This window comes from Manacus candei, unplaced genomic scaffold, assembly GCF_025592945.1.
Source record: "Manacus candei isolate 608988 ecotype Guabito, Panama unplaced genomic scaffold, ASM2559294v1 h1tg000024l, whole genome shotgun sequence".
Lineage (NCBI taxonomy): Eukaryota > Metazoa > Chordata > Aves > Passeriformes > Pipridae > Manacus > Manacus candei.
The window spans coordinates 4,209,188-4,236,301 of NW_026138072.1; the positions used below are offsets into that span (position 1 = coordinate 4,209,188).

Genomic DNA, 27,114 nt, shown 5'->3' on the forward strand with positions numbered 1-27,114 from the left:
TAGTCTTCAATCACAGTAAAAATATTATAAATTTGATAAAAACAGAACCAAAGCATTGAAAACAATCTTATCATGCAAGCATTACTTTGATTATGACGAGTGTTCTTTGACAAAAAGCTCAGAGAAGTAACCTCTTATTAGCATTTAAATACAACCATTATTTTTCATTTTGTAATATAAAAATGAGGAGGGGAGAAAAATCAACCAACCGCCTTATTTCCACATTATACTACACTTATTAGTTAACACATATTCTATAACTACATGTTAACTCTAGTTATCAGACGATGAGGTCTAAAGAAAAAAATTACCGCTGAGAAATTCCTAACAATTTTCAAATGTAGGCAAGACCTTGATTTCCTCTCCAAATATAAAGCCCTTTTTCATCTCTTAATACAACTAATTGCTAAGTTCAGCATTACTTAAAGAAAGCCTCAGCTGTGTCAGTACATGAACTGGTAGTACAAGCTATGGAGGTATATTATTTCCTGCCTTTCTCTTTTCCTATCTCTTATGTTTCCAGCTCCTCCTAAGAGGTGAAAGACAGAGCCCGAAGTTGTCTTCGGCAAAAAAGCAAGAGAAAGCACCTTTTCTTTTTCGAAAAAGTTAAGAGAGACAAATATAGCAGTCAATCTTGCATCTGCTGTTGCAATCGAAGCTTGCTGTTGCAATTCAAGTGTGCCATGAATTAAGAGACTCCTTAAAGCATACTTGGGTAAACACAAGGTTTTGGCTGAGAAGTGACCACTGTTTTTCCAAGCATCTAGAAAAACTAGATGTTCAAGAAATACTCTTCCACGTTGAAGTTCTTTCTTCGTATCCACCTTAAAATCGTTAGCAGGAAACAAAATGGAAAAAAAGCCCAGAGTTTCAAAACACCAGCAGGACGTACTTCTAACAAGTTTCTCTTACCAAATAACTCCATTTCCTTCAAAGCTTTTCTCTTTAGCGAAAGGCAGAACTACTGAAACACTAAGTACTTAGCGAACTGCAGCTTATTTCTTCGATTTTAGAACTTAAGTAATAAAAATAGATATTTTCTTAGTAGAAAGTTCAGCATGCTACCATTTCATTTCAATTAGTTTGTCTCAATAATTACTGAGGTATCAACTAACAAAAGGTAACCTTATCCCTCAAACATACTCATTGCAACAGGTTTCGCCATACTTGACTATTCAGATTAAATTCCTCACAGGAAAGTCAGTGTTTGCTACACTTAGCATGTTCATCTAAAAAAGCAAAAAGTTTGCACATACCTAAGCTACAGAATGTCTGAAGCCATGGCTTCACCTTCTATGCCAGAAACAGTACCTGGACTTAATTTTTAATTTGCTAACATAAAAATAAATTATATCTCACAGATTACATCCCTTCTAATGATGGAAGCATCTTACCAAAGAAAACCTTTGCAATGAAAAAAACCCCAAACAAAATAGCAAAACTACACCAATCAAAAAATCTCACATTGTAACTGCTGTAACAGCCATCTCATCCTCCCTCTGGCATCCACTGTTAAATAAGAAGATCTTACAAATGCAAGCAGAGATCCTTCTTTTCTCCTAACTATTCTTCTTATCTCTGGAAGGATGGAAGCATATCCATCCACATCCATTCTCAGGATGGAAGTAGTTCAGAGAGTCCCTCACAACAAGCAGAGTGTGACCTGCTTTCTCTGCATCCAGGGCAAGTTTAAGATCTCTGTATCCTGTAACTTATGTCTCCTACGTTGGCTTGTGCCCAGCCTTATCATGAAGGGCAGGAAAAAAAATGCAAGACGTAGTGCTTTAATTCTAAACATTATTCTGAATATACTTTCCGTAATGAAAAAAAAAAAAAGTGGTCAAACTTAGTAATTTAATATTCAACTTCAAAGTACTTCTAAAAATAAGATTTCCCGGTACCACCCGACACATACTTGGATATCACCTTATTTTCAGCGATAAAAGAGGAAAAAAAATACGGCTATTTTTAAAAGGGGAAACAAGCTGTAGGGCCATTTTCCTTTTCCGTTCCTCCCGTTATCTCTTGCTGCAGGAGTATTTCTTTATTGCCCTGCTTTAACACTCGCACTGAAAGCCGTGCCCGCTCCCGGGGAGCCACCACGGTGCCTGCGGGAGCTCCCGGGGTGCCGCGACACCCAGGCCGGGAGCCCGAGGCGCGGGGAGACGCCCTCTCGGCCCGGCTCCGCGGGGCCCAGCAGCGGACGGGCGGCGAGCTGGGGGCCGGCCGGGACCGCAGCTGTCCCCGGGGAAGGATGGGCTGCTCCGGGCGCGGGGGGCGGCGGGGCCGAGGGAGGGGGCGCGGGCGCCGGCACGGCTCTGCCTGGCAGCGGCTACGCCGTCAGGTGGCGGCTGCCCCGGCCGTGCCAGCGCCGCCCGCGAAGCCGCACAGACCCCCCCGCACGGCCCCTCGGCCTGACTCCCTGGGGCTGACAGCGAGGAGGGGAGCGGGGATGGGGGAGCGCCGGGCTGCGGGAAGGGGGTAGAGGCGGCTTACCTTGCTGAGCACCCCGCAGAGCTCAATGGGCAACCCGAGCTCGGTCTCAGGGTCCTCCTCGGAGCCGGAGGAATTCCAGCTCTGGTTGTCCGACATGGAGCCCGGAGCCGCAGCCACCGCCGAGCTGGGAAAGAGCCGGAGCGGCCCCCGCCCACAGCAGCCTCCTCCTCCTCCTGCCGAAGGGACGGGAGCGCCGGGCTCTACCTGAGCGGGTGCCGCCGTCGAGCGCCGCCCACCCCTACCAGCGACCTGCCAGCGACCTGCCAGCGACCGGCCGGCGACCAGGCTCGCAGCCCCAGGCTCCCCTCAGCGAGGCCCCACAGACCCCGCCCGCGGCCAGAGCCACAACACCGGGGCGCTGAGGGGAGGAGGGGCGAGCGCGCGCCCGCTCAGCGCGCCGCCGCCGCCATTTTAGGGGAGGCGGGCGCTCCGAGCCACCACTCACCAGTCCCCCCCCGCCAGCCCCGCCGCGCGGCGCCCCACGGGAGGTGTAGTCCAGTACCGCGGAGCCGTAAGCGAGGCGCTGCTTCCCCTCGATAGTGCCACAGGGCATGCTGGGAGGTGTAGTCTCAGCCCTGCCGGCGGACTGCCGCCATCTTGATTTCGTCGTTCCCTTGACGGTGTCGGCAGGTCTCGCATCAGTGCCCCCGGTGAGGGGAATTCCGCTCCCGAGGGCGGTGGTGCTGCTCGGGGGATGTTTGCTTTGTCTCTTGCTTTATCCTTTGCTTTATCTTTAGCGAGGCGAAGCGTCTCTCCGGCTCTGCTTGCTTTTTAGGGTGAGGAGGTGCAGCCTCGCCTTCCTCTCCTCGAACTGGCGGGATTCGGGGAGGTGAGGGGGTGTGAACTTCAAACTTTTCCCTAATCAAAGGTGGTGGAGGCGGCGGGAAGGGGCGGGAAGTGCTGCCGGCTCCGGTGAAATGTGACGGGAGGGCGGGTCCGTGCCGGTTCCACTTCGCCTGTGATGTCCCAGGGCGTGGGACGGGCAGAGCTGGTACTCTGGTGGGTCGGCGTTCGGCACCAGCTGCGAGGTACTGCGGGTGTCCTGGCATCCATTTATCAAACTGCTTTCGCAGTTGAGGGAACAAACCGCTGATTTCTTTCTTCAGACTTAAGTCTGACACACCTGTATTCGTCCATGTTTATGGATAGAGGAATATTTGCAGAGAGGGGGAAAAACCCAACCCCACCGTTGAACCTTCAAGATTTTTGGGCAGGTGTAGTGGTTTGAGAAGGACTTACGGTTCGTACTAACTCATCTCCTTTCTCGTGATTTCTTGGGCGGGGGGGAAGTGCATTAAATATGCTGGTTGAGGAAATTTCAGTTTTGGAATTTATACTTCTGGTTGTATCGCAAGAACAATGCTGTAGTATTCTTTCCTCTCTCTTCATCCTTATGACTAGTCCTTGTGAAATTTTCCCATGCTCGGTGGTTTGACATTTCTGTGAGAATTTAATATTTTTTTGAAAGAGAATTTATATACATTTATGTCCATTTATATGCATTCTCAATATGTAGAAGCTAAAAGTTAAATAATATTCATGCCTGTGTTAAGTCTCAGGTATAAAGATATTTACAATAAATGCAGCACTGAGTGATTCATGAAGAAGCATCATTGTCCTAAACAATTAGAAATAAAGGACAGCCACAGACATCGTAATGTTTGTCTAATCACTGCAATGCACAGAAAAAAACTATTACAGGAGTCTACTGTGGGTGCTACTTTAGACAATTTTCTAAAACATAAATCACTATCACAAACCTATGTTCTTTGATTAACCATCTGTTTGGAAAGAAACCAAGCCTGACTTTTAATTCTTAGTGTCAGTTGCCATGTACTGTATTTATCAAGCAAGCAGAGTGGTCAGGTTTTGTAAATGTTGGTATGTATGAGAATAATTTATAGTTTTTCTCTGCATACATTTTTGAAATTAACCGGTATCACCTGTAAAGCCAATTGTGTTAACCCGTTAAACTCTGAATGAGCTTCTTTACCCTGATCCAGAGCAGGAGGAGAAGAGACATGTCTGAGCAAGTCCTTTTGGCAGTGACAGTGCTGTGTACATAGCCGTTCCCTGTTATGCTTTCAGTCTGTGACTTTTCACTTAGTTACAGAAGTAGCTTGCCTTTTTTTTTTCTTTTCCTCCCCCTCCAGGGCACTGATTGACTCAATCAGGTATTAAAAAATAAAAATGCCTAGGGAGATATTTTTTCAGGTTGTTCAACAAACATATTCATCCTTTATAGAGAGAATATTTGTTTTGATTATTAAGTCTGGTTAGCATTTTATAACCAAACTTTAAATGAAAAAATACTGGATGCTAAAAGGTTTGCCTTTTCAGCTTTTCATATAATGCACTGTCTATGCTAGCTAGTAGATTTTTTTTTTACATCTGCCACATACTCCAAATACGTTTTATTTTTTCCCACAGTGTCACCAGTTTGTGTTCTTCCAAAAACCGTATTGCGATTGTGAATACCTTGTGTAAATCACCTCTTTTTTCTAAATGTTCCAACTGTCTTTTTAAAATATAACATGCTGTCTGTTACTCTTAATGAGATCAGGCCATATGTGTATTAGCAAGCATGTGGTGCAGTGGGCGTAGATGTGTAAAGGAAAGATTTAATGCTGAGGACTGGAAGTTCTTATAAATGCTTCGAGAGGTTTATTTTTGGACTACAGTACTCTGATCCCATGGAGGGCACATACGTTAACAATTGTCATGTGGCAGGTGTGCTCTGGAAGCACAGTCTTCCAGTTAAGTATAGTTTGAAAGGAATTTGGTTTGCCTCCCCCAAGACCAATCTGGGATGCAAACTAAAGCATGGGAAATGGAGAAGATCAAACTGATGTGCTGGTACACTCGCTCCCCTCTACCCCCTTCTGTGCCTTTTCTACTGAACCTTTATTTTGTGTTTCATTGCTGTGTGTATTCTTTCATTGGAAGTCACCCCATCCCCAGTCTGTACCCTTTTTAGTGTCTTGAGATGGCTAGAAGTTTACAAATTATTGTTTTAGGTGGAAATAAATAGTCATCACCTTTGTCAGAACAGCACAACAGATAGTGTTGTTCTATATTGCTGACACATTACTTATAATACAAAATGGGGTGAGTTTGACTTCTAGGGATGTCAGTCATAATAAGCAGTGTAAAGTGGGTAACTTTATAAATATCTTTATTTTTTTCTTCTCCCTATTTGTATATCTTTTTTCCACTATCATACCTTCTGGTTTAGGGTGTTCGTTGTAAGTTTTTAAAAGTCACCCCTAGTATATGAACACTTCCTAGTATGTTCATGAACATGATCATGTTTGTTCTGAAATTTGAGACTATTTTTCTTAAGAGGATCCTTTAAGGAGCTTTGTTATGCAACAGCATATTGCCTAATAGTATGGGCTCAGAAATATTAATGATTCAGACAATTTCTTCTAAAGCAATTGTGGTCTCTGTGAGTCACTGAATTAAGGTTTTTCTTCTAAGTAAAAAAAATAAAAATAAATAATGTATGAATATGTTGTCACTAAACACATCTGTAGAGGCCTTGTTGCAGATAAGTACATCACCTATGATGTAGTTTTTACTGATGAATGTTGTTATTAAGTGTTCAGTTCCTTCATTATATTCTTTATGGATTAAATTGCTAAAACCTTTGTTTTCAGTAATCAGGAAGTGCTGGGAAAACTTAGTTAGAAACTTGAAATAAATCTTTCAGTTGAAAAGGTCTTCAGTTGAAAATGCAGAGCAGAGACAGAAGAAGATATGATGATTCTTTGTCCTTCAGATAAACTTTGACATTTCAAAGACATGAGGGTTTTTTGACAGAGAAACTGAAAGCAGAATTTAGAAAAGAATTGCACTGCATCCTGCCTGCAGAAAATTGATAGGAGATGAGTATTCCACTTCTTTTGCTCTTCACATAAGTGAAGAATTATTTGAACAGTTTGATGAATGGAATAAAATACATATTTTGGCATTTAATTTTGGGCATTGTCAGAAGCTGTCTCTATTATCTGTTTACTTGCAGTGTGAATTATTTACTTTTCAAAAGGATGGATTTGACTAATTTGCTGTATCCTAAAGTCAATGAGTATAGAAAAGACATAATTCTAAGGCCTCGTTTTCTTCAGGGCTAAGTCTAGGTGCTTATATGGGATCTTTGTTTTTGCAAAATACTGAGTCAGCTGCTACTTGAAAAATAGTGCCATTTTCACTTCCATGAATTATGTTCCAGTTTTCTGTTCCATATTAATTTTTCATGTACCTTGGCTGATTACAGTTGTAAAAATACTTACATCTTTATCGGAAGATTCTGTTTTCTGAAAGCCCAGATTTTATTATATATTGAGAGAGAGAGAATAGTGAAAACAGTAACAGCGTTGAATGCACTAGTAGGAAACCTAGGTTGTTAACACAATGTATATTAAATGCTGACAATACTGTTGTGGAGTTTCTTTTGCCAGTTCCTTTTTTTTTGAAATCACTACAGGATTAAAATTGATGGAAGACTTCTCAGGGCTATTCTGAAAGCAGGGCTCTTGTAAATATCAACCCATCTGTGGCTGAAAGGAATTGAGTAGATAGTTCAGAAGGACAGTCTGATGTACTTGCTTGCACATGCCTTTGTTGGTGGTTTACCTTGCTGAGGACAGACTTCAAAGCAACTGATACTTAAATCATTATCAGAGGAACAAGTTTTTACAAGGAAATGAGAGCTAAACCGTTTGCTAAATTTGATCAAGCCAGAGTGTTTCCTTGCCAAATGAATACTCAGAAAAGACAGGTGTACTTCTTTTTGGAAAGTATGCAATATGCATACATTATATACATAAGTATTCTCTCAGGTACATGATGTAAATCTTGGGGTTGTCCTGTGCAGGCTCGGGAGTTGGGCTTTGATGATCCCATGGGTCCCATTCAACTCAGGATGTTCTATGATTAATATAATTGTTACTATTTTGGGATAAAATCCTTATCCAAGTAATGGATAAATCAAGCACTATTAAATAAAATGTTCTATGGAGTTTGTAGCATAACCTTTTAAATATCCGAAATGTTAAAAACATTCTAGTGGGGTTAAATTTTCCTAGTTTGCTGAATTTATGTTTGTTATTGTCTTAGAAATTAAAGAAATAAAGCAATTTGTGTGAAATCTATTGTTCAAAGGCCCTGACTATTAGGACATGATTTTCTTTACTGAGGTGGGTTAGATGGGTTTTATTCTTTAATGATGCATGTGTTGCTTACACAGACTGGATGAAGACACTTCTGTGCAGCAAGTGGCATAAGAAGTGTAGCTTTGTGGCCACCAGTTCAATCTAATTAGCAGTTGGAGTAAAACCCAAGTATTTTCCAATAAGAATGTTGATTTAGATGAGTTCTGGTCTTATTGGGAGTTGTTTCAGTAGCACCCAGAGATTTTGTTTTGAGGTGGTTTCCAGCTGCAATCATTTCCAGTGCAAAGGAGACATTTGGAAGGTTGGGAGTGAGAGTTACTCTTGAATCTGTCCCCTCAACTTGTTTGTTCTGCATTTCACTCTTCTATTCTTTATTCTTCAAGAACTGTTTAATGCTTGGCAAAAATTAGTGAAGCAGATAAATTATTTAATGCTTACTTGTGAAGTAGGGTCTTTGGTACAAGTGAATTTCATTTCTGTCCCAGAATGGATGAAGTCCTAGCTTTGTTAATTGTTTATTGTGCTTTCAGTGATTTTACAGAACTATTAACACCTTGACCTTGTCATTGAAATTATGGTTAATATTGATTTTCTTCTGAAGTAGCCTATGTAATTAAGGATTCTGGAAGGTATTCCTTTATTCGTTCTCTACATTTGTACATCAAGTACAAATACAAGCCATTTCCTTCATGCTGGTTCAGTCAACTGTTCAAAAATATGCTCAATTTGAATAAAGGTAGAGGCACATGAAATTAAATTGTTGCTCTGACTTTATTGCTGTTTCAGTCTCTTAATACTTTCAAAATACAATCAAAAATTGATACAAATATGTAGTCCTGTCTGGCTAGTACAGTTGAGTTCTGTGCCTGCTTCTAGAACAGCTTGGCTGGGATTTTATTAGTGATTTTTTTCCACTTGTAAGCATCCCAAGTTACTAATAAATGTTTCTACTCAGTAGTGGTGTTCTGTGATTCCTCTCCACATTTTTTCCCCCCTTGTTTTACATTAATGCTGGCATTCACTGCCAAAGTCTTTCTCTGTACCTTCCTGTAGCAACTGGAAAGTTACCTCATCCACCCTATTTCCTCTCATTCCCAAATCACAGGAATAATAGGATAGTATTTTACTGTAGACTGCTTTCACGGACTTCTCTCCTTTCACATCTGCTTACTCAGCGTGATGCTTAAAGAGATGTAGTGTGTTCTGTCAGAGGAAACAGCTCAGTCTTGCGACAACTTCTTGAAGGACAGCATGCCAAATATTTGTCACTCTGCCTAGACTGAGTTAGTGTTTCATTAGACTCTAAACCTTTACCCACTTTTTCCAAGTTGTTTTAGCAAAACAAATTTATAACATTGTGTCATCACAAATTAAATGTTTTCTCTAGGTTAATTGAAATAGTTACTACTTGTCCTCACCACAGTCCACACTGACATTTTGTTCACATTTTGCATAGTTTCAAGCTGTTCTGCTTCTGTATTACCTTTAAATATTTCCATTTTCAGTTTGTCTATGATGACAGTTTGCAGATGACCACTGTTTTTTATCTGTCAGTACTGTATCTGTTGTTTTATTGTAGCTATTGTGATTCACTTCAATATGTTAAATATTTTATGTATTTTTTTCAGACCCATTAATCTGAAACCAAGGTAATATTCATTTTCTATTCATGTTAAGCAGATAGAAATTGTATCAGTTGTTATTCAAGTTTTCTCTTCTCTACGCCTTTAATCTTGGCTGGAGAACTAATGTCATGTCCTGAAATAAATATTTCTTCTTAATTTCAACTAAGGTACTATTTGATATTTGGACCTTTGCTCATCTGGTACTAGCAATGTATTTTGTTGCACACAAAAAGCTAAAAAGATTAAATACATCAGAGACCACCATTTATGAGACTTTTAAAAGACAATTATTTTTTCCATCATGGTTTCGTTTTATTGTTGAATAAGTAACAATGTGCTAGAGAAGACTTTTGACTGACATAAATTAGTGTTTAAAGCTTCTGCTGTAAAACTGGGCCTTTATGAGTGATCTGAATGAGAAAGGGGAAAAATTTCTGTATATTAGGAGAAAGACAGGAATAAGGAAGAGCTGAAACACGTTGCAAAGACTGGAATAGGAAATGAAAGCAATCTTGTGTTCATTCTAGCTTCTTGAAGGGAAAGAGTGATAAAAGGATGAGGAGGAATAGTGGAGGCACATTTACCTTGAAGAAAATATTTATGGGGAATTGTGCCTGTTGCTTACAGAGATTGCCAGTAACCATGAAATTGTTGGGAACTAGCTGATATGGGCGTGCTTATGAACATGAACTGAAACTTGAAATGTTGTGTGGGATGCAGTGGTTTTTCCTTTGATTGAAGTCTAGCAAACTGCTCTGGTAAATGTGAATGCTAACTGTAAGAGATTGCCCTACTGCCAGTGAAAAATTTATGAAAATATTCAGCGTCATGGTATTTGAGAGATACGCATCAGAGCTATGAAGCTGCTCCTGTTCCCAGAAGCTGTTATAGAAGCTCAAGTGCTACTAAAGGGTCAGGAAAATAGTTCTGGTCTCTACAACAACTTCTGTTCTTTGAAATACAACACACTGGAGATAAACACAGCATTACATACCTGATCTTGCATTTTCAGAAGACATCAGAGATAATAATCTGAATTAATAGTATATGACTAAAATTTGGATATTTTTGTTGGAACCTTTTTGTAAATATGGCTTTCTTTAATATCTTGACTTCAGTTGTCTAGTATGTTTCCGTAGAAGATCTTCAGGAAAATATGAACAATAATTTTTAAGTCATCTATGTGGTTCTTTAGTAGCAAAAATTAATTTCTAAACACAAAAATACATAATGACCTTCTTAAGTTTGGTTGCTCATGAGGCCCACTGAAGTCCTGGAGTGGAAAAGTGGCATTTAAAGAAAAAAGTCACACTCTTATATTTGTGTGATTTGTGGTTATTTAATAGAGCAGCTGTGTTTGCCTGAAAAGGTGTGGCTTCTCCAAGTGAGGAGGATTCTGGTCACAGGGATCAGCTTGAAGAGGAAGTTGAGGAGTCAGTGTTCTTTCTACATGACAGGAAAACTGAAGTGGATTATGAGTCAATGACTTGGGGTAGGAAGAAATTATTTCTGTATGCTTTTCCAGTAATAAATATATTTTAAGTTCATTATACCATTATCACACTTGGATTTTTTATCAGGGCCTGTTGTGATATGGCAAGGAGAAATGGTTTTAAACTGAGGAGGATTGGTTTTGATTAGATACAAGAAAAGTGGGTTTCTTACAGTGAAGATGGTGAAACACTCTGGAACAGGTTGTCCAGAGAGGTGGTGGATGCCCTACACTTGGAAACATTCAGTGTCAGGTTGGACGGGACTTTGAGCAACTTGATCTGGTTGAAGATGTCCCTGCTCGTTGCAGGGCCTTGGACTTGATGACCTCTAAAAGGTCCCTTCCAACTCAAACTGTTCTATAATTCTACTTGTTTAAATCTGGTGAAAACAAGACCACAGGTTCATTCAATAGAAGATGAAATTCACTTTCTTTATTTTTTTGAGATCAATTTAAAAACTAGACAATTTTCCATATAATTAAAGCCTATTGATGGATTCAGCTGTTTACTTTCGTAAAGAAAAAGGGAGGGTGTCAGAAGTTCACACGTCAGAAGTACCTGCATGTATGAGAAATTGCTGATAGAAGTAATTGAGTAGTAAAGGCTTGGTAAGTTCTACCAGTTGGATACCATGGCTCTACACATTAATGGAAAAAAAAGAATATATGACTTTTACCCTGAATTAAACAATAGGGTTTTATTCAAAACTTTTAACTTAAGCCATCTGTTTCTAAAAGATGAGCTTTAACACAAACAAGAGTTTTGAATTTGAGCTAGAAATTACTGGGAACGATTCTATGGCTTTTCTCAAGCATGAACGAGGACTAAATAAGCAGTGGTCTTCTGTAATTTAAAAATAATTCAACTTCTTTTCTTCTAACATAATAATCTAGTGAATAGTATTTCGTGCTTAAAACAGTGTTGTTTCATCTGATAGGCATAAATAGCATGTGCCTATGTAAGGTGTACTAGTCTTTACCTGAAGTTGGTGGTGCTCCATTATTTCTGTTAGGAAACTTTTAAAAGACTATGTTTGTAAGTTAATAAAAGAATAGAGGCTTACTGTTCTCCAGAACAGTAACAATTCATAGAATTGCTTTATGGTGATAAGTGTGGCAGGTCTCATGTGGCCACTTTGCAGGAATACAGGTCTTCGTATTTGTGATAAGTGTGTTGTTTTCTGGATAAGTATAAAATGCTTATTTAATAAATTAAGCAAATGAATTCCAAAATTTATTTTTTGTTACTGTTCAATTGGAACATAAATATTTGATGCAAAATCTTTTTTTTTTTTCAGATATTAAGTCTTAAAACAGGTACTTGTTTTCAAGAAGTACAATGGACAATAAGAAAAAAGTTGCTAACAGCTCTTGCGATGATGGATTTCTACTTAGAATGGGCCTTAATGATAACAAAGCTGGAATGCAAGGTTTGGATAAAGAGAAAATCAATAAAATCATCATGGAAGCTACCAAGGTCGGTGTGATTACGTTTTTTGTATATTTTATCTGTGGTCCAGTATCATAAGGCCCTCTTCCTTCCCCAGATTTTATCCCTCATATCTGTATATAGAGGGCTTCTTCTTAGGAGAATGGCATGTGTTGGGAAGAAGGGGAGGGATTGTAGCTTAGTGTCACATAGGGTATTGTTGGATTCACCCACAGGGAAATGGAGGAATACAATTGTGTATGTCCTTAAGTACTCCCTTTTTGTCCAAAGCAGTACCTAAATGTCACAGCATTTTGCAGAGGTAGTTGTGAAGGTTGCAGCTTCCTTAGGCCTCTTGTTTTGCCTTTTTCTGTTCCTTTTGTCCACTCCATCATTAATTAGCCAAGCAGATTTACTTCTATTGGTCACCTTCCTGTAACTGATGAATTTCATGTAATTAGGTTTTTGTAGTACTTTCAGTAGAATTTCTTGGTGTTCATTGCCTGTCTTCTTGACTGTCTTCTCAGTATTCAAGAGAGGTGGCCAGTAGTGTACAACTTTGTACCAAAGATCCACAGAGAACCCCACAAATCTACAAAGCATTGAAATATTAGCCCTCTTAATTGTTCTTCAAGAGTTCACATAGGACAATATAGGGATAACACTTTATTTGATCAACTCTGGGTTTTCTTCTCCTTGATCAAGTGGGTATTTCCTTGGGTGTCACTATGGCCCTAAAGTAAGTGTTTGATGTTTTGCTCATGAATTGTGTGTTGACTACTATTGCTCTGTGGCAGACTGCAAGGGCAGGGCAGGGGGGGAACTAAACACGCTGCAAACAGCTCTTATTTCTCAAACTTGTTTTTGTGTGTGTGTGCAATTTCACATTGATCATACTTCATATGCTATCAAGCTCCATTTTACTTAGATGTTTCTTGTACTTATTCTGTATGCTCTTTCTTGAAAACAGTGCTTTGTCAGACATATTCCAAATAATGATGTTTGCATAAATTATTTCAATAGCAAAGTTACTGTTTCATTTCCCGGTGTGAAATAGAATTAACTGTAAAACAAACTTTTAAAACTGACTTACAGGCATGTGTCCATTAGAATATATTTCTGTGCAAACAAAGCAAGAGAGTATGAATACCAGATACACCTCAAGAAATCTGAAAAGAAGCATTGATTCTTTTTATTAAGCTTTTCTATAGTCTGCAAAATGACACCTACAAACATTAGCCACAACTGTATTAGAGAAAGATTTTATGGCATTTCAACTGTGAAATACCACAAGAGAAGCAAAAAAAGCCTGCAACTTAATAATAATCTTAAGTACTGGGTTGCTTCCCACACCTGTATTTTGCTACTTATTTCTTTCAATGAGTCTCAACAAGTCATGTTTGATTGCAGAGGGAGAAAAGATAAAATGCATGTCTGATACTCAAAGAAAACACCCCCAAATTTCTTGTAATCAGAGATTTCTTCTAAACAATGAGACATGACACTACAGTCCTACCATTCATCTTTTTTATCATTATTATAAAAGCAGATATTTTTGCTTTTTGTATAAACACCTTATTCTTACTTGACTGTGGCTGAATTTTTGGTATCTCTGACAGTTTGGTAGTCAGACACTTTAAGCTAAAAATTTGTTCCCTTTTGCAGATTTTACCAAATAGCTCATTAAAAGACATTACCTTTTCCTGCAAATGTTATTTCCCTTGTAAGCTAAGCAGATTTTGCAAGAAAAATATTTTTCCTCGTTTTGAATTTTCCTCTTTTCTATTTCATTGTATGCTCTCTTTTCTTTGCTATGAGTCAGGAAGGGAAGTCACATTATACATTTTGTACACGATTGTTGTCTTTTTTTGTCTTCACTTCATCTCCTTTTATTTACGCCTTTTGAAGGAGCAATTAAATACTTGAGAGCAGCAGGACTTTTTTATAACCATTTGGTTTTGATCATCCTCTTCCAAATAGCTTCTAATTCTGCAATGTCCTTCAAGATTAAAAGGTCAACAGAATACTCAATGTAACAAGTGAATTTGACTTACACAATGTCGTTTTGTATTTCCATATATATTAAACTATATGGAAATCTGGCAAAATGCTTAAATAAATTTTTATTAGTTTTATACTCCATACCTTGGAGGTGTTGCAAAAAATAGTTTGACTTTTATCTACTCTTTTTGAATTTTTGTTGTCAAGTGTTAGAATGAGTAAACATACAAAGTTCTCTAAATATGTCCCTTATACTCATTTAAGTATAGGGGCTCTGAGAAGGAGAGATATATTTGTGTCGTTTGAAGTGAGAGATGCAAAGAACCACTGATCTCTTTTCTGTATCGTTTATATGAAAATCCAAAGAATGCATTAGAAACCATTACTGTGTTTTATGTTTTCTGTGTTTAAAGATCAGATATGGTTGCTTAAAGGAGAAGACAAATAAAAACCTTAGTGTTTTTGTGATTTTTCTTTCAGGGTTCTAGATTTTATGAAAATGAACTTAAAAAAGATCAACAAGTTAACCAACGAATTGAAAAAATGATGCAGCTAAAAGAGAAAATTACAACACAACAGCTCTTGAAAGCACAACTGCAGGTACTAATCTTGTAGAAGTTTTTTGGAGTAAATGTCAAATCATAAACGTTATGGTGTTTTCTAGTTTATTGCATTAAATTCTAGTGGAAGGCACAATGTTAACTACTGTTTGGATGTTAGACATTCAAATAAAAGTGCACAATGTTTTGATGATGTCATCTTAATAAAAAACTCACTAGAGGAACAGATTGCAAAATCTCTCCAAAACGTTCTCCTTTTCTTCTGTCTGATCAGTTTAAAGTAATTTATGTAAAGATTTGTTAAATACTTTGTTAATAAGTATCATATCAGTCTTGAGTTTTAGAATATATGTATGTTTGTGTTCAGCGGCCTCTGATGGAATGAGGGAGATTACAGTTTGGAATACAGAATTACTGACTTCCTCATAGAGTTTTCTATGTTGTACACCACATGCTGTGAATTCTTAATTCTTGCATTACTCTAGAAAAGTAGTATTTTTTTTTTTGGTTTGTAGATTAGGAGGGGCCCCCTGGTGGTCTAGTGGTTGGGTTGCACCGCCGCGGCCCGGGTTCAATTCCCGGTCAGGGAACTCCCCCGGGCAGATGGAGCTCGTCAGCCCTGTAAGGCCATCCATCTAAGAGAAGGTCACTCTAAACAAACCTACGTCCTGAGGACCTCGCTGCCACTGTCCGAGCTCGCTCGGCCCCGGCAGATGAACCTCAGGATTAAAGGGTGGGCTCAGTTCAGCGCACACTGTGTCTCACCTAAAAAATCCACTGCACAGGCTCGAAGGGTAATGACCTTTCCCAAATCTTCATCCGCGAAGACTGGCCATGATGATGATGATGATGATGATGATGATGAGATTAGGAGCTGAAGCACATGAAGATTAGACACGTCCATTAATTTTCAATGCCGTTGTGAGGATTATGGGTTGAGCTTCTTATGGTGTACAACCTTCTTTGTTCATTACAGATTTGCAAATCTCTTCTGTACATGAGATGCCAGGGTCTCAAATTTGCGCTCAGAAAAGCTTGCAGTTCTGAGTACCTCAGAAAAGTTTGTTGTTAAGTCTCTATGCCACAATGGTTTTTGGTGAATCTTTAGCATAGATCAATTATGACTCTGCTTGTACAATTGCTTTTTTCAGTTAACTGAGATAGCTTTTAAGTCACTTAATTACAGAAAAAAATACTTTCATTTCTATCCTACCTTCACCACAGAACTATTTATTTTAAAGAGAATAATCTTTCTTATAAAATAAATTACATGAATGACTGGAATCTTATATATAATACTAATGTATAGTTATGTCATCATGAAAGAATATGTAGTGCACATAGTGGAAGCCAATGAATTTGTATTGCTTTGTCTACCTTCCTGTTGGCCTTTTCTGAACTTGGTTCTTTGATCTTTTAATATAATGTTATATTCTTTTAATATTTCTTATGAAAACTGGTTTCTATAGGAAAAAAAAGGAAACTTAAAAAGAGAAATTCTCTCATATGGGTCTTACTGGGACCCAAGTTTGAAACTCCGTTTCAAGTATCAAACTCCAAGTTTGATATCTTTATGGTACTTGCTGAAATAGCAGTCATCCTTATTTCCAATGGAGACACTGTAAGGTCAGCTGTCATACTTCATGAGAACTGTCATTAGAGGGTATAACATGCACACTTCTTTACTGGCTAAGTTTAGATCTTTGCAGCTACAAAAAATCTTGAAATCTTGGATTTTGCTGTCTTTCTCACCAGTAGAATGTGTGTATACCAAGGAATTTGTGAGGGTATTCCTCAAATTTTAGTTTTCCTTACAAGGCCATCTTTTCAGAAGGGCACTTACCACCATCGATTTTGCAAATATTGAAGATCAGAAAGGACTTGTAAATCTTAAAACTGGCATTTCGGCATACAAATGTGGGGGTTTTGTTGTTTTTGTTTTGTTTGTTTGTTTTGGGGGTTTTGTTTGGGCTTTTTGTTTGGGTTTTTTTGGTTGGTTGGTTGGTTTTGATAATCTTAAATGTAAATGGGGTTTGAAGTTTTCCTCATGGATGTAATTGTAACATTTTAAGGGAAATTATATACTGTACAGTATCATGTAATTTTTGGAAGCTTTTCTGTAACAGATTATCTCAACAGCCTAGAGTGGAACTGGTTGAAATTCAGCAATAGTTAATAATACTTTAAAAAGTATCCAGCTACTACCAGATTTGGAAACTACCATACTGTTGTTTGCTATTTTCATCCATGTTGGTTTTATCCCAGATGTTTATTCTGGGATAAATAGTTACTGGGTAAATAGTTACTATTGTCTTGCTTTTGTTCACTCTTCTGTCATGCTTTGAAAACTCATATTTTGTATCATAGGGTAAGGAAGGAGAGATTACTCTTCAAATTGTCTAAAAGTCACTGTAAGCAAAATTAAACTTCTAATTGCAATTTGTACTTTTTAGTTTTGGGGTTTTTTTATCTAGGTTATAAATAAATTTTTAAAAGTATCTCTTTTTATCTTCAAAGGATAATTGAAAGAAGCTTTTAAAAACTTGCCAGCCTGGTTTACCTCTAAGGAATTACTCCATAACTTTTAAGGAGATGTTTGTAGGTTCCTAGTGTTCTCTGGGTACATTTGGCTGGGTTTTGTTATGTAATATTGCTTGTATCAGTTTCTTTTGCTGAGGAGCTATCATTTTGTTTAGTGTAATTTTGCTTCATTGTTTAGATGTGTTTGTTAGCTGATCAATAAGTAGCATGTTAGAAATATATTTGGGGGAGGAAAAGCAAAAATAAGTTTTTGTTATAAATGTGACAAATTGAAATGCAGGAGTTGTGTAACTAGAGTAGCAACTGACAGTATTAATTGAACAATTTGAATTTGAGAGTAGCCTGATAATTATCTGCAGAGTATAATTTAAAATAAGGATGCTTTTGATAATTATAGTGTGACATAAAGCTCTGTTGAATTAGTAGCATAATGAAAATAATGTAAATACTCCACTTTTTTTTTCAGTTGTTCATTTGAATGGCTTTCCTCCTGTGCTTTTAATTTGTCTAAACCAGTTTTCTCAGCCTCAGAGAGCACACTGTACTCTTCTGTATGGAGTAGCCTAGTTTAAGGCCCCATTGTAGCCTTTTATCCCTCAAATCAAGTTGGAACAAAACAAAGAAAATACTTTGTAAATCATTAATCAGCAATTTAATTAGAACATTCCAAGCTCACTTGTCTTGGTTCAAGAGTCTTGAGCTCGAAAGATGGTTTTTTTGGGGTAAGATTTTTATGGTTTTTTTATTAGGCAGCTCTGTTGACAGAAGGAAAAAAAAAGTCTTCAAGTGACCATGAAAATTGCATGTGAACATTCCTTTTGAGGACCATAAATGCATTGCAGTCAGTCCAGAGACATTTCTGTAATGGTGCCTTAATGTCATGAGTTTGTGTGTGTTCTTGTGTCTGCAAGCAAATTGAAACTTTGGTTCCTTTTGCTAATTCCGTTTCTTGAGATCTATTATGCCTATCATTTGATTTTTTACTAGCAGTGTCAGCCTTTTGTTGTGTAAATCAAGGTTACCATAATCATTAATGTGGTTAGATAATCATATTTTAATAGCTTTCTTTTTTTTTCTGTATTTTCTCTTTCTTATAGAATGATATGTGATACTGCCAAAACAGTTATCTTAAGTCAGTAGACCTTAAAAATCTCCTGTCAAATAATACACTCATACTTTCTCATGACATGCACAGTTCATATCTAATTCATAGCTGAACACTATTTCAGGAACAAGCACATGATCTGCATGACTTTTGATAAAAAAGTGCAAGCAAATTAAGCACAATTAACGTATTTCAAAGAGCTATCTGCATCTTGGCCTCTGCCTCACATTGCCATGGAGCTGATAAAGCAGTACTGCTCACAGTCTACTAGTAGAGATACATCTTTACCATTTGGAGTGAAACACACTTTGTGTATAGGCTTTTCTTTAAAAACTTTGTAGTTTTCCTGGCAATCTAGCCTCATATGATATGAATTCCTCTAACACATATTGAGGAATTTTATTGAGGGATTGACAGTAGCTAACTTAGCCATAAATGAACCTGTTTGAGACCTTATTTCTGACAAGACAGGATGGTTGTGTCCTATGAGCTGCTGGTCTTCACCTTTCTAGGCAAATTTTTTGAAGTGCGATAGCTTTATTTAGGAGTGCTGGAAATTCTATAATAGCATGTTTTCATTTTTTAAAAATAACCTATGTCGCTAAAACGAAGTACTTCAACTAAAGCTGCATATTGAAGTTTCTGTCTGAATCAGCTACATCATCTGTTTTTTTCCACATGTAGGATTTTGTTGTTTGTTGGGTGATCTTTTGTGCTACTTTTGGGTGACATAGACTTAATTTTCTTCACAGTATCTGGCCTGGGGCAGTATTTTGGATTTATGTTGAAAATGGTCCTGATAACACAGAGATGCTTAGCTATTGCTGAGCAGCACTTGCACACAGCCAAGACCTTTTCTGTTCCTCACCCCACCCCACCAATGAGGAGGCTGGGGGTGCACAAGGACTTGGGAGGGAACATAGCTCAGACAGTGTCCCTGACTGACCACAGCAATATTTCAGACCGTATGGCATCATGCTCAGCATATAAAGTGGGAGGGGAAAGAAGGAATGGGGTCTTTTGCAGTTACAGCATTTGTTTGCTTAAGTAACTGTTACATGGGATGAAACCTGTTTTTCCTGGAGATGGCTGAACACTGGCCTGCCCATGGGAAGCAGTGAATGAATTCCTTATTTAGATTTGCTTGTGTACATAGCTTTTTTTTTTTTATGTGATAAATTGTCTTTATTTCAATGCATGAGTTTTCTTACTTTTACTCTTCTGACTCTCTCCTTCATTCCACTGTGAGGGTGTGACTGCATGAACTTAGTTGCCAGCTGGGGCTAGATGACAACATTTTTTTTTTCATTGAGTTTTTGGGCGGTTTTTGTACTAATTGCTGCAGCAGTGTTCTCTCTGGGAGCAAGTTTTGTCAGAAACTTTGTTGTTTGGGTTTTTTTATGCCAGTTTGTTAGTTTTTTTCCATTAACTATATGCAAGGTGCATATACTGCTGCACTTCTGCCAGGTTAGTTTTTCAGTTATTGGTTTCTTCTGTTCAGGTGGACAAACTTGTGGTAGAACTGGAACAGACCCGTAACCTTAGCAGTACAATAGTACACATTGACATGGATGCCTTCTATGCAGCTGTGGAAATGAGAGACAATCCAGAGCTGAAGGAAAAGCCTATAGCAGTGGGATCAATGAGTATGTTGGTAAGGCCATATGTTAAACTACAGAAATTGATTACATAAATCTTAAGCCTAATAAACCATAACAATAATAGTATAGTATAATGACACTATTATATAGAAAGTGTGAAAACCCCAAAAATAATAGAAAAAACAACTGTTCTTAGACTTGACCGTGTAAGGTGGATTTTATTTTGCAGTAAAAAGTGTACTAATGAAAATTTAAAGTATGTAAACAGTCTGAAAGGCAGGAGGGGGGAGGGGCAAGTGCATGTAAACTCTTAGCCTTGTCAGTCTTTTCTATGTGAAGATATGTGATTAGAATGTGATTCTTTAATAGTAAACTTTAAGAAGAATTTGATTACTGAACAGTAAACGTATTTATTCTCTCCTAAGTCCACCTCAAATTACCATGCTAGAAGATTCGGTGTGCGTGCAGCCATGCCAGGATTTATTGCTAAAAAGCTATGTCCACATCTAACTATAGTACCACTAAACTTTGAAAAATATGGCAAAGTGAGTAAAGAGGTAAGTCTGAAAGTACTCTCTAACCAAAAGTTGGTGTACTTGGTTTTAGACTTTATCCATAATATCAGTTCTAGATAATATGAAAAGTGATAGCTTAAATATTAAACTCTTCAGTGATGTGGCTTTAAATATAAGTTAAACAAAAAATTGGTGCTTTTGGGCAAGGGGATGAAAGAGCATTACATTCACCCATCTTACTGTTTTACTAGTTAGTAGTGCTGCTGATAGAGGTTTTGAAAACCTCTGCGTAGTGGTAGCACTTGAGCCTTATTATTCTTAGAAGTTCAAAACCATGAAGCATGATCTAATTATTAGGAAGTTGGAAGTACGTAGGAAACATGGAGATAATAATTTCATAAAATGCATAATCATAATTTTGAATACTTATTACTTGAGAGAGAAAAGCAAAGAACATTAGTGAGTTCTAAATGCAGATTTATTTTTTTTTAAAGAAGGGACTTCATATAAAGAGCAGAAGAAATAGGGGAAAAAAAATCATATTTTACCTTAATGGCAGTAGTTTACTTAGTGCCAGAGGAAATAGTTGGGTTACCCAAAAGCCTGGTTTAAAAAAAAAAAAAGGAAAAAAGATCTTTTGTATGTTTTAAATGAAACCAGTGCATGACACAAGTCTCCTGACTTCCATAAAATTATGGAAACTTACTCATTTATTTTTATGAAGCCTCAGTTTCTTCACATACAAAAAATAAGGTTGATCTTACTTGATTTTTTTCACTTCTGTAAAAGAAAGCATATATAAATATGAGTATTTCAGAATGGATTTGAACTTGGTAAGGATCTTGGATTTCATGTTACATATTTCATTTGTTGTTTGATAAGGTAAAGTATTAAATTTTTTTAATTTCTCCTAAGTCCACCTGGAATTACCATGCTAGAAGATTTGGTGTGTGTGGAACCATGCCTGGATTTATTGCTAAAAAGCTATGTCCACATCTAACTATAGTACCACTTAACTTTGATTTGGATTTTCATTTACGTTTTTCTCTTGGGATTTGGATTGAAAATATTTAAATATATTTCATTTTGTCATTTAAAATCCAATAGTGAATCCTATCTTTTTTCAGTTTCAGAAAGATGAAGTGCATGTGAACAAACATTGTGATACCTAAGAATTTGATCCAAACTGATAGGAAAACACATGAGGCAGTCAGATTTTCCTCCATATTTTAAAAAAATGAGAGAGTAGAGAAGGTAGAGGTTTTATTTTGACCATTTATTTTACTATGTTTCCTTCTACTTATCATTAAAGATTTCCCAAAAAGTTTTAACTGTGGCATTAACTACTGCTCTAAAATACTGGCTATAACTTTAGTTTTAATGTAATTTAAAACTTAGATGTTTGCAGTTGATGGTGGATTTTTTTGACCCTTGCATATGTGGTATCTGACACACAGTGCAGAAAGATGCATCATCTGCTTTGCTGTTTCAGGTCCCCAGAGTTTTATTCCCATGCTTACTGCAGTGTCAGTGAACCTGGAGTCTTTATGCACTGATCTTAGTGACCTCTGCAGTAAAATACACTGCTCTGCATCTGTTTAGTTCTCACTTACTACTAATATCTTACTACTTGTGAGAAGCACTACTGTAATTTTACAGTATGAAGAAATAATTTGTTCCTTAAGTATCTTTAATATTTATTGGTCATTCTGAAGTTTCGGAGTACATTTGTTCATGTCCTAATTGTGTGTCAAGATCTGCTCTTATAGCAGTGAGGCTTTAAACTTTCACTATGTGTTTATCAAGGTTAGAGAAATACTGGCTGAATATGATCCCAACTTTATGCCTATGGGCCTAGATGAAGCCTACCTGAACATAACAGAGCACTTGGAGGAAAGACTGAACTGGCCTGAAGATAGGAGAAGATTCTTTTTTAACACAGAAAACCCTACAGGTGTAGGTAAGCAAATTACTTTTCGTGTGGTCGCCTGACACTGAGATGACAGGCAGTTTCTTTTAGGGATTCTTGGCAGAATGATGATGGCACTAAATTGTAGTTAGGATTTAAGCTTTATTTTCTTAACAGGATTTAATTGTTAGCATGGTGTGGAATTTATTATTAGAATGGCAAAGGATTTCTGTAAGGAGAATCAGTGTAGTACAGTCTGTAAGTAGCAAAATAAAGAGTTTATAGTATAATACAGTCTGGACCCTCTGCAGATCGGGTTGGATCATAGCACATGGTTTGATGTATCAATATAACACTCTTAATCTAGACTCAAAAATCATATAAAAGAACACGAGTCCCTCCCTCAGTCCTCAGAGGAAGCAGACAATGGCAGAGGTGTCCCTGGACAGTGGGGGGTCCCAGATCTCTCTGTCCAGCAGCAGCTCTGGTACAAGTTCCCTCTCAGGACCCGTTGCAGGGGATTTTACAGACAGACAGTGCTCCTGGGGCTGAGAATGCTTCCTGGCACTGCAGCCACCGGGGTCACCCACAGGGATCACCCACAGCCCGGGCTGGCCCGGAGCAGGACCTGGGGGCGGGCACGGAGTGGAGTGATTGGCCTGGTGCCCAGGGACCCTGAGGCCAGGAGGGAGGGGAAAAAGATATCTGGTTTGTCTCCTTGGAGCACAGGACCTTCTGGGCCTGATAACGAGGGGAAGGGGCACAAACACGTTTCCAGAGAAGGGCTGCTCGCCTTGTGAAATGGCCTCAGTCACGATGACCAACCACGGTACCGGAAGTGGGGAGTGGGGAGTGCTGGTCACACATGCACATAACATAAGCTTCAGATATGCTGCACCCATTGGAAGTGTAAATACTTAGGTCCTTGCATATATTCTCTACCTCAGATTTTTAGTTAACAGGTCAACTTCCTCTATTGCTCACTTGTTAATAAAAGGTATACTGCTAATGATTTGGACTTGGAGGATATTTTTCTTTTAACGTGAGTAAAATGTGTAAAAAGTGGTACTGGGCTTTCTAAACCAAACTGCATGGTAAAACGGTTGAAGGATGCACTAACTGGAACATTTATATTATCAGTATTCAGAAATTATCTGAATAGTCATGAAGAGGATTATAAAGGATACACTACTGCAGAAAAGTATTAATAAAATAGAAAGCAGTGAACTGGCATGATCTTTACAAAATAAATATCACTGCTGTGTAGTCATGTGCTTCTTCATACTTCTTTGACATCTGTCTTCCTCTGAAACACAAACAACTGCTTGGAATGTGAAACTGTAAGTATAATGTTTGTAGAGTCAGACAAAAAGGACTGCTGAATTACTTGTTCTGCTATGACTGCAGTTGAAAACAAGAAGCTCACCAGACTGATAGTTCTAGAACCACATATTCCAGAAATCTAATTTGCTTTGGACAATATTGAAAAAACTTCTGCAAAAGATGTTCATTTCCACCAGAAAAAGAGAGCATCTGGCCTTCAATCTGATTTGAAACAAAAATAAAGCCAAAATCTTGATGGTTTTCAGCTGCTACAGCAACAGGCCATTAAATCTTTTTGCTTTTCTGGAAGTTATGTCCAGTCTCCTAGCTAATTCTGCCAATCTCAGCCAAGTTCAAAACATATTAAAAACAAAGCAGTTATGACTCTCATATCTTCAAACAAAAAAAAAGGCAATGTCTAAATAAAAGTAGAAAGAAATAAAACCACTAGTGAACTCTGCAGCTGCTGTAGAAGGAAATCAGGATGTTATATATGGATATATTAATCCTTTGTGTTTCTGTCTTAGATAAAGATGATATGAATATGTCTGACAAATTTAATGAGGGTGAATGCTCTTCTTCACCGGTACTGTTTGAAGACAACACATCTCACCTTAAACAAAGAAGTCAATCAGTAGAAAATTCAGTTGTCTTTGGTACTTCTGCAGAGGAAGTTGTGAAGGAAATTCGCTTTAGGATTGAGCAGAAAACTCAACTGACTGCTAGTGCAGGTATTCAGACACATATGAATAATAGTAAATCTTTGTATTTCCAAAATGTTTTCTACTCTTATCTCAGAGAGCATTAATTAAGAATTTAACCTTGCCACAGCATTCTTGCGCTGCAAAGAAATATGCTCTTTACATGTACATGCTCTCTTCTGCAAAGACTGTGACTTTCAGTTGTTTCAGATTTCACAGCTATTAAAGCCACTGCTATTTGTTTTCCTTTTTTTCTCTTTTTTAATCATTGAAACAGTTGTCTTTTTGCTTCTTTCTTCTTGATATACAAGTAAGTAATGTGGAGAAATGACCAGTGCACCTGAGCTGATCTTAGCACAGGTGGTTGCTGTTTTAGTGCATCACGTAAATTGTTTCTGTCAGCCAGTGGGTCATAGTAAAATCTGTCACTGGTTGCTAAACTGCTCTTAATTTGAATAGCAGATCCATACTGTTATGTGTTTCTGACTTCTCCACACCATTCTTTGCTTAAGACAATATCAAAATTCATTAAAATGTTAGTTCTCAGAGAAGTAAATATGTGTTGAAGTTTAGTAAACTCTTCAGTAGCTTTTTAATATTTACCAATCAAATTTTATGTCTTGACTTCAGGCAAGCTACCTCTGAATCTCAAGTGTTTTGATTATAATCTGCATTAGGTCACTAAAACCAGTATATGTCCCTAGCCACAAAGTTTGGAAGCCACCCTAGTGCTTTGTGAACCAGGTCAGTGAGGCATCAGGGAATGCTGAGGTTTATGAAGCAGATGCAGAAGGCTAAGGAAATGTGAAATGTAAGCAGAGGTAACGAAACAGCTTGTAAGAGGAAGCTGGATGAGTCTTCCACCTATGTATAGTATCTCACGAGTGGTAGACAAATATCAGTTTTGTTTACTGAAATTTTGCCTTCCTAAGGATAAGTTTGTGTTTAGAAAACATAGGTTTTCTAAATGCAATCAGGGATCTTAAGCCCAACAGTGAAAAACAATTAGAAGGCTAACTGAAAAAATACTGATAATCAATAGTAAGTAGAATTATTTCTACTATCTTGAATAATGTTTTATCAGTGAGCAAATCAAAAGTTGGACCACTAGGACTCTAGCACACAGTTATTTTAGTTTTCTTGCTAAACCAATTCCAGAGTTCATTTGTAGAAACAGATACTTTGATAGAAAAGAGCCATCCCTCCTCATTCCTATCAGTGTCTGTGAAATGTATGTATTTCTAAATGACTACTTGCACTGCTAGCCCACAAAATACTAAAATTTGGTAAATTTTGTCAAAAAACTCTTTTTGCTGAAATACAAGGAAGAAAGATCTTCTCCTAAACAGTTCATTATAACTGCCATTGGAAGCATTTCCTTTGTCTCACCATAATCACATCATGCAAATGTTCAATCACGTAACTGTTGTTATTTTTAAGCACTTGGTATGTAACCCTTCATGACTTATTAGGGCATGTTATGTTATCCTGACTATCTTATAATAGGCAGTAAACTTTATCTGTTATATTTAATCTGCTACATGTATTTATATTCTCTGATGTCCATCTCAAAATTTTTTTTGCAGAATTATATCAAGTCTGGTTATCAGTTATTGTCATTCTTTTCCTTATTTTAGTCTTTGCCAAATATGTAGGCTGCTCATTTGCTTTTAAATATTTGACTGTTGAAATTAAACTCCATCTTGTATTTTTTAAAGGTGAGGTTTGTTTGTTTGTTTTTAAGGAATAGCACCAAATACAATGTTAGCAAAAATGTGCAGTGATCGTAATAAGCCTAATGGGCAATACAGAATTACTCCTGAGAGACAAGCAGTTCTAGACTTCCTAAAAGATTTACCCATTAGAAAGGTAAGAGACACTATGACATTTACTCTGCTGTCATGTATATTTTTTCTGTTCTAAAAGGAAAATTTCTACTGAAAGGATACAGTTTTCTAGGTAATCTTCCAAGTTGTGTTTGATTTAAATTGTTCTTGGTAATGGATCTACAAGTGGAAAGTTTCCATTATAATGTTACTTACTCTTTTTTAGGTGCCAGGCATAGGAAAAGTAACAGAGAAGATGTTAAAAGCCCTTGGAATTGTGACTTGCTCAGAACTTTACCAGCAGAGGGCACTGCTTTCTCTTCTGTTTTCAGAAATATCTTGGCGTAATTTCTTGGATATTTCCCTTGGTTTGGGCTCAACACATTTGGAAAAGTATGCTTTGGGGTTTTTTTCCTCCTATGTTCAGAATTTTCTAAATGTTTCTTTGTGTGTGTTACATAATGTACATTTTATTTTATTGACAAATATTATGGAAATATGGCTTGTTTAGCATATTTTTTAGTCTCTGACATCTGTTATTGTTATACTTATGGCTAAGATACAACAGCCAAACATGAAAAAGCAAAGGTTTGTATAGCCCTGTCTAAATATGAAATCTAAAAAAGTCTTGTCAGGGAAGTTGTACATACGTGTATATCAAGAAATCAGGGGAGGATCATTTAGGATAACCTCATAATTATCAAAATAGCTGAACAGAACTGAATTGCCCTAAGCAGAGGTGTTCACTCCTTTTTCCTTGAAAAAAACAATACACATTCATTAGTGTTTATTATTATCTGATTATAATGAAAATTG

The 27,114-nt window shown here is 37.6% G+C and overlaps 2 protein-coding genes and 1 long non-coding RNA gene across 13 annotated transcripts in view; 1 reads left to right on the top strand and 2 right to left on the bottom strand.

Moving 5' to 3' along the window:
* CERT1 (ceramide transporter 1) overlaps positions 1–2,850 on the bottom strand; it is a 77,640-nt gene extending 74,790 nt beyond the window's left edge. The window contains exon 1 of one of the 2 annotated variants that reach the window (XM_051788178.1): positions 2,497–2,850. In XM_051788178.1, coding sequence (XP_051644138.1) covers positions 2,497–2,592 — 96 coding nt within the window. In that variant the 5' untranslated portion in view covers positions 2,593–2,850. The remainder of the gene's footprint in view (positions 1–2,496) is intronic. The other variant, XM_051788179.1, reaches the window with a different exon arrangement.
* Positions 2,851–3,023: 173 nt separating this feature from the next.
* The window catches only part of POLK (DNA polymerase kappa), a 33,687-nt gene continuing 9,596 nt past the window's right edge, over positions 3,024–27,114 (top strand). For 2 of the 10 annotated variants that reach the window (XM_051788168.1, XM_051788165.1), the window contains exons 1-9: positions 3,024–3,325; positions 12,086–12,264; positions 14,698–14,817; positions 19,925–20,077; positions 20,450–20,581; positions 22,346–22,499; positions 24,299–24,502; positions 26,217–26,341; positions 26,525–26,691. In XM_051788168.1, the coding sequence (XP_051644128.1) occupies positions 12,127–12,264; positions 14,698–14,817; positions 19,925–20,077; positions 20,450–20,581; positions 22,346–22,499; positions 24,299–24,502; positions 26,217–26,341; positions 26,525–26,691 (1,193 nt within the window). In that variant the 5' untranslated portion in view covers positions 3,024–3,325; positions 12,086–12,126. Of the gene's footprint in view, positions 3,326–3,402; positions 3,737–10,767; positions 10,788–12,085; positions 12,265–14,697; positions 14,818–19,924; positions 20,078–20,449; positions 20,582–22,345; positions 22,500–24,298; positions 24,503–26,216; positions 26,342–26,524; positions 26,692–27,114 lie in introns of those variants that run through there. The other 8 variants (XM_051788158.1, XM_051788167.1, XM_051788161.1 and 5 more) reach the window with 7 other exon arrangements.
* Positions 17,308–22,313, bottom strand: LOC127471383 (uncharacterized). Its single transcript, XR_007904634.1, has 3 exons — positions 21,246–22,313; positions 21,088–21,142; positions 17,308–20,009 (listed from the first exon to the last, which is right to left on the bottom strand). It is a non-coding gene; the product is annotated as an uncharacterized LOC127471383 (long non-coding RNA).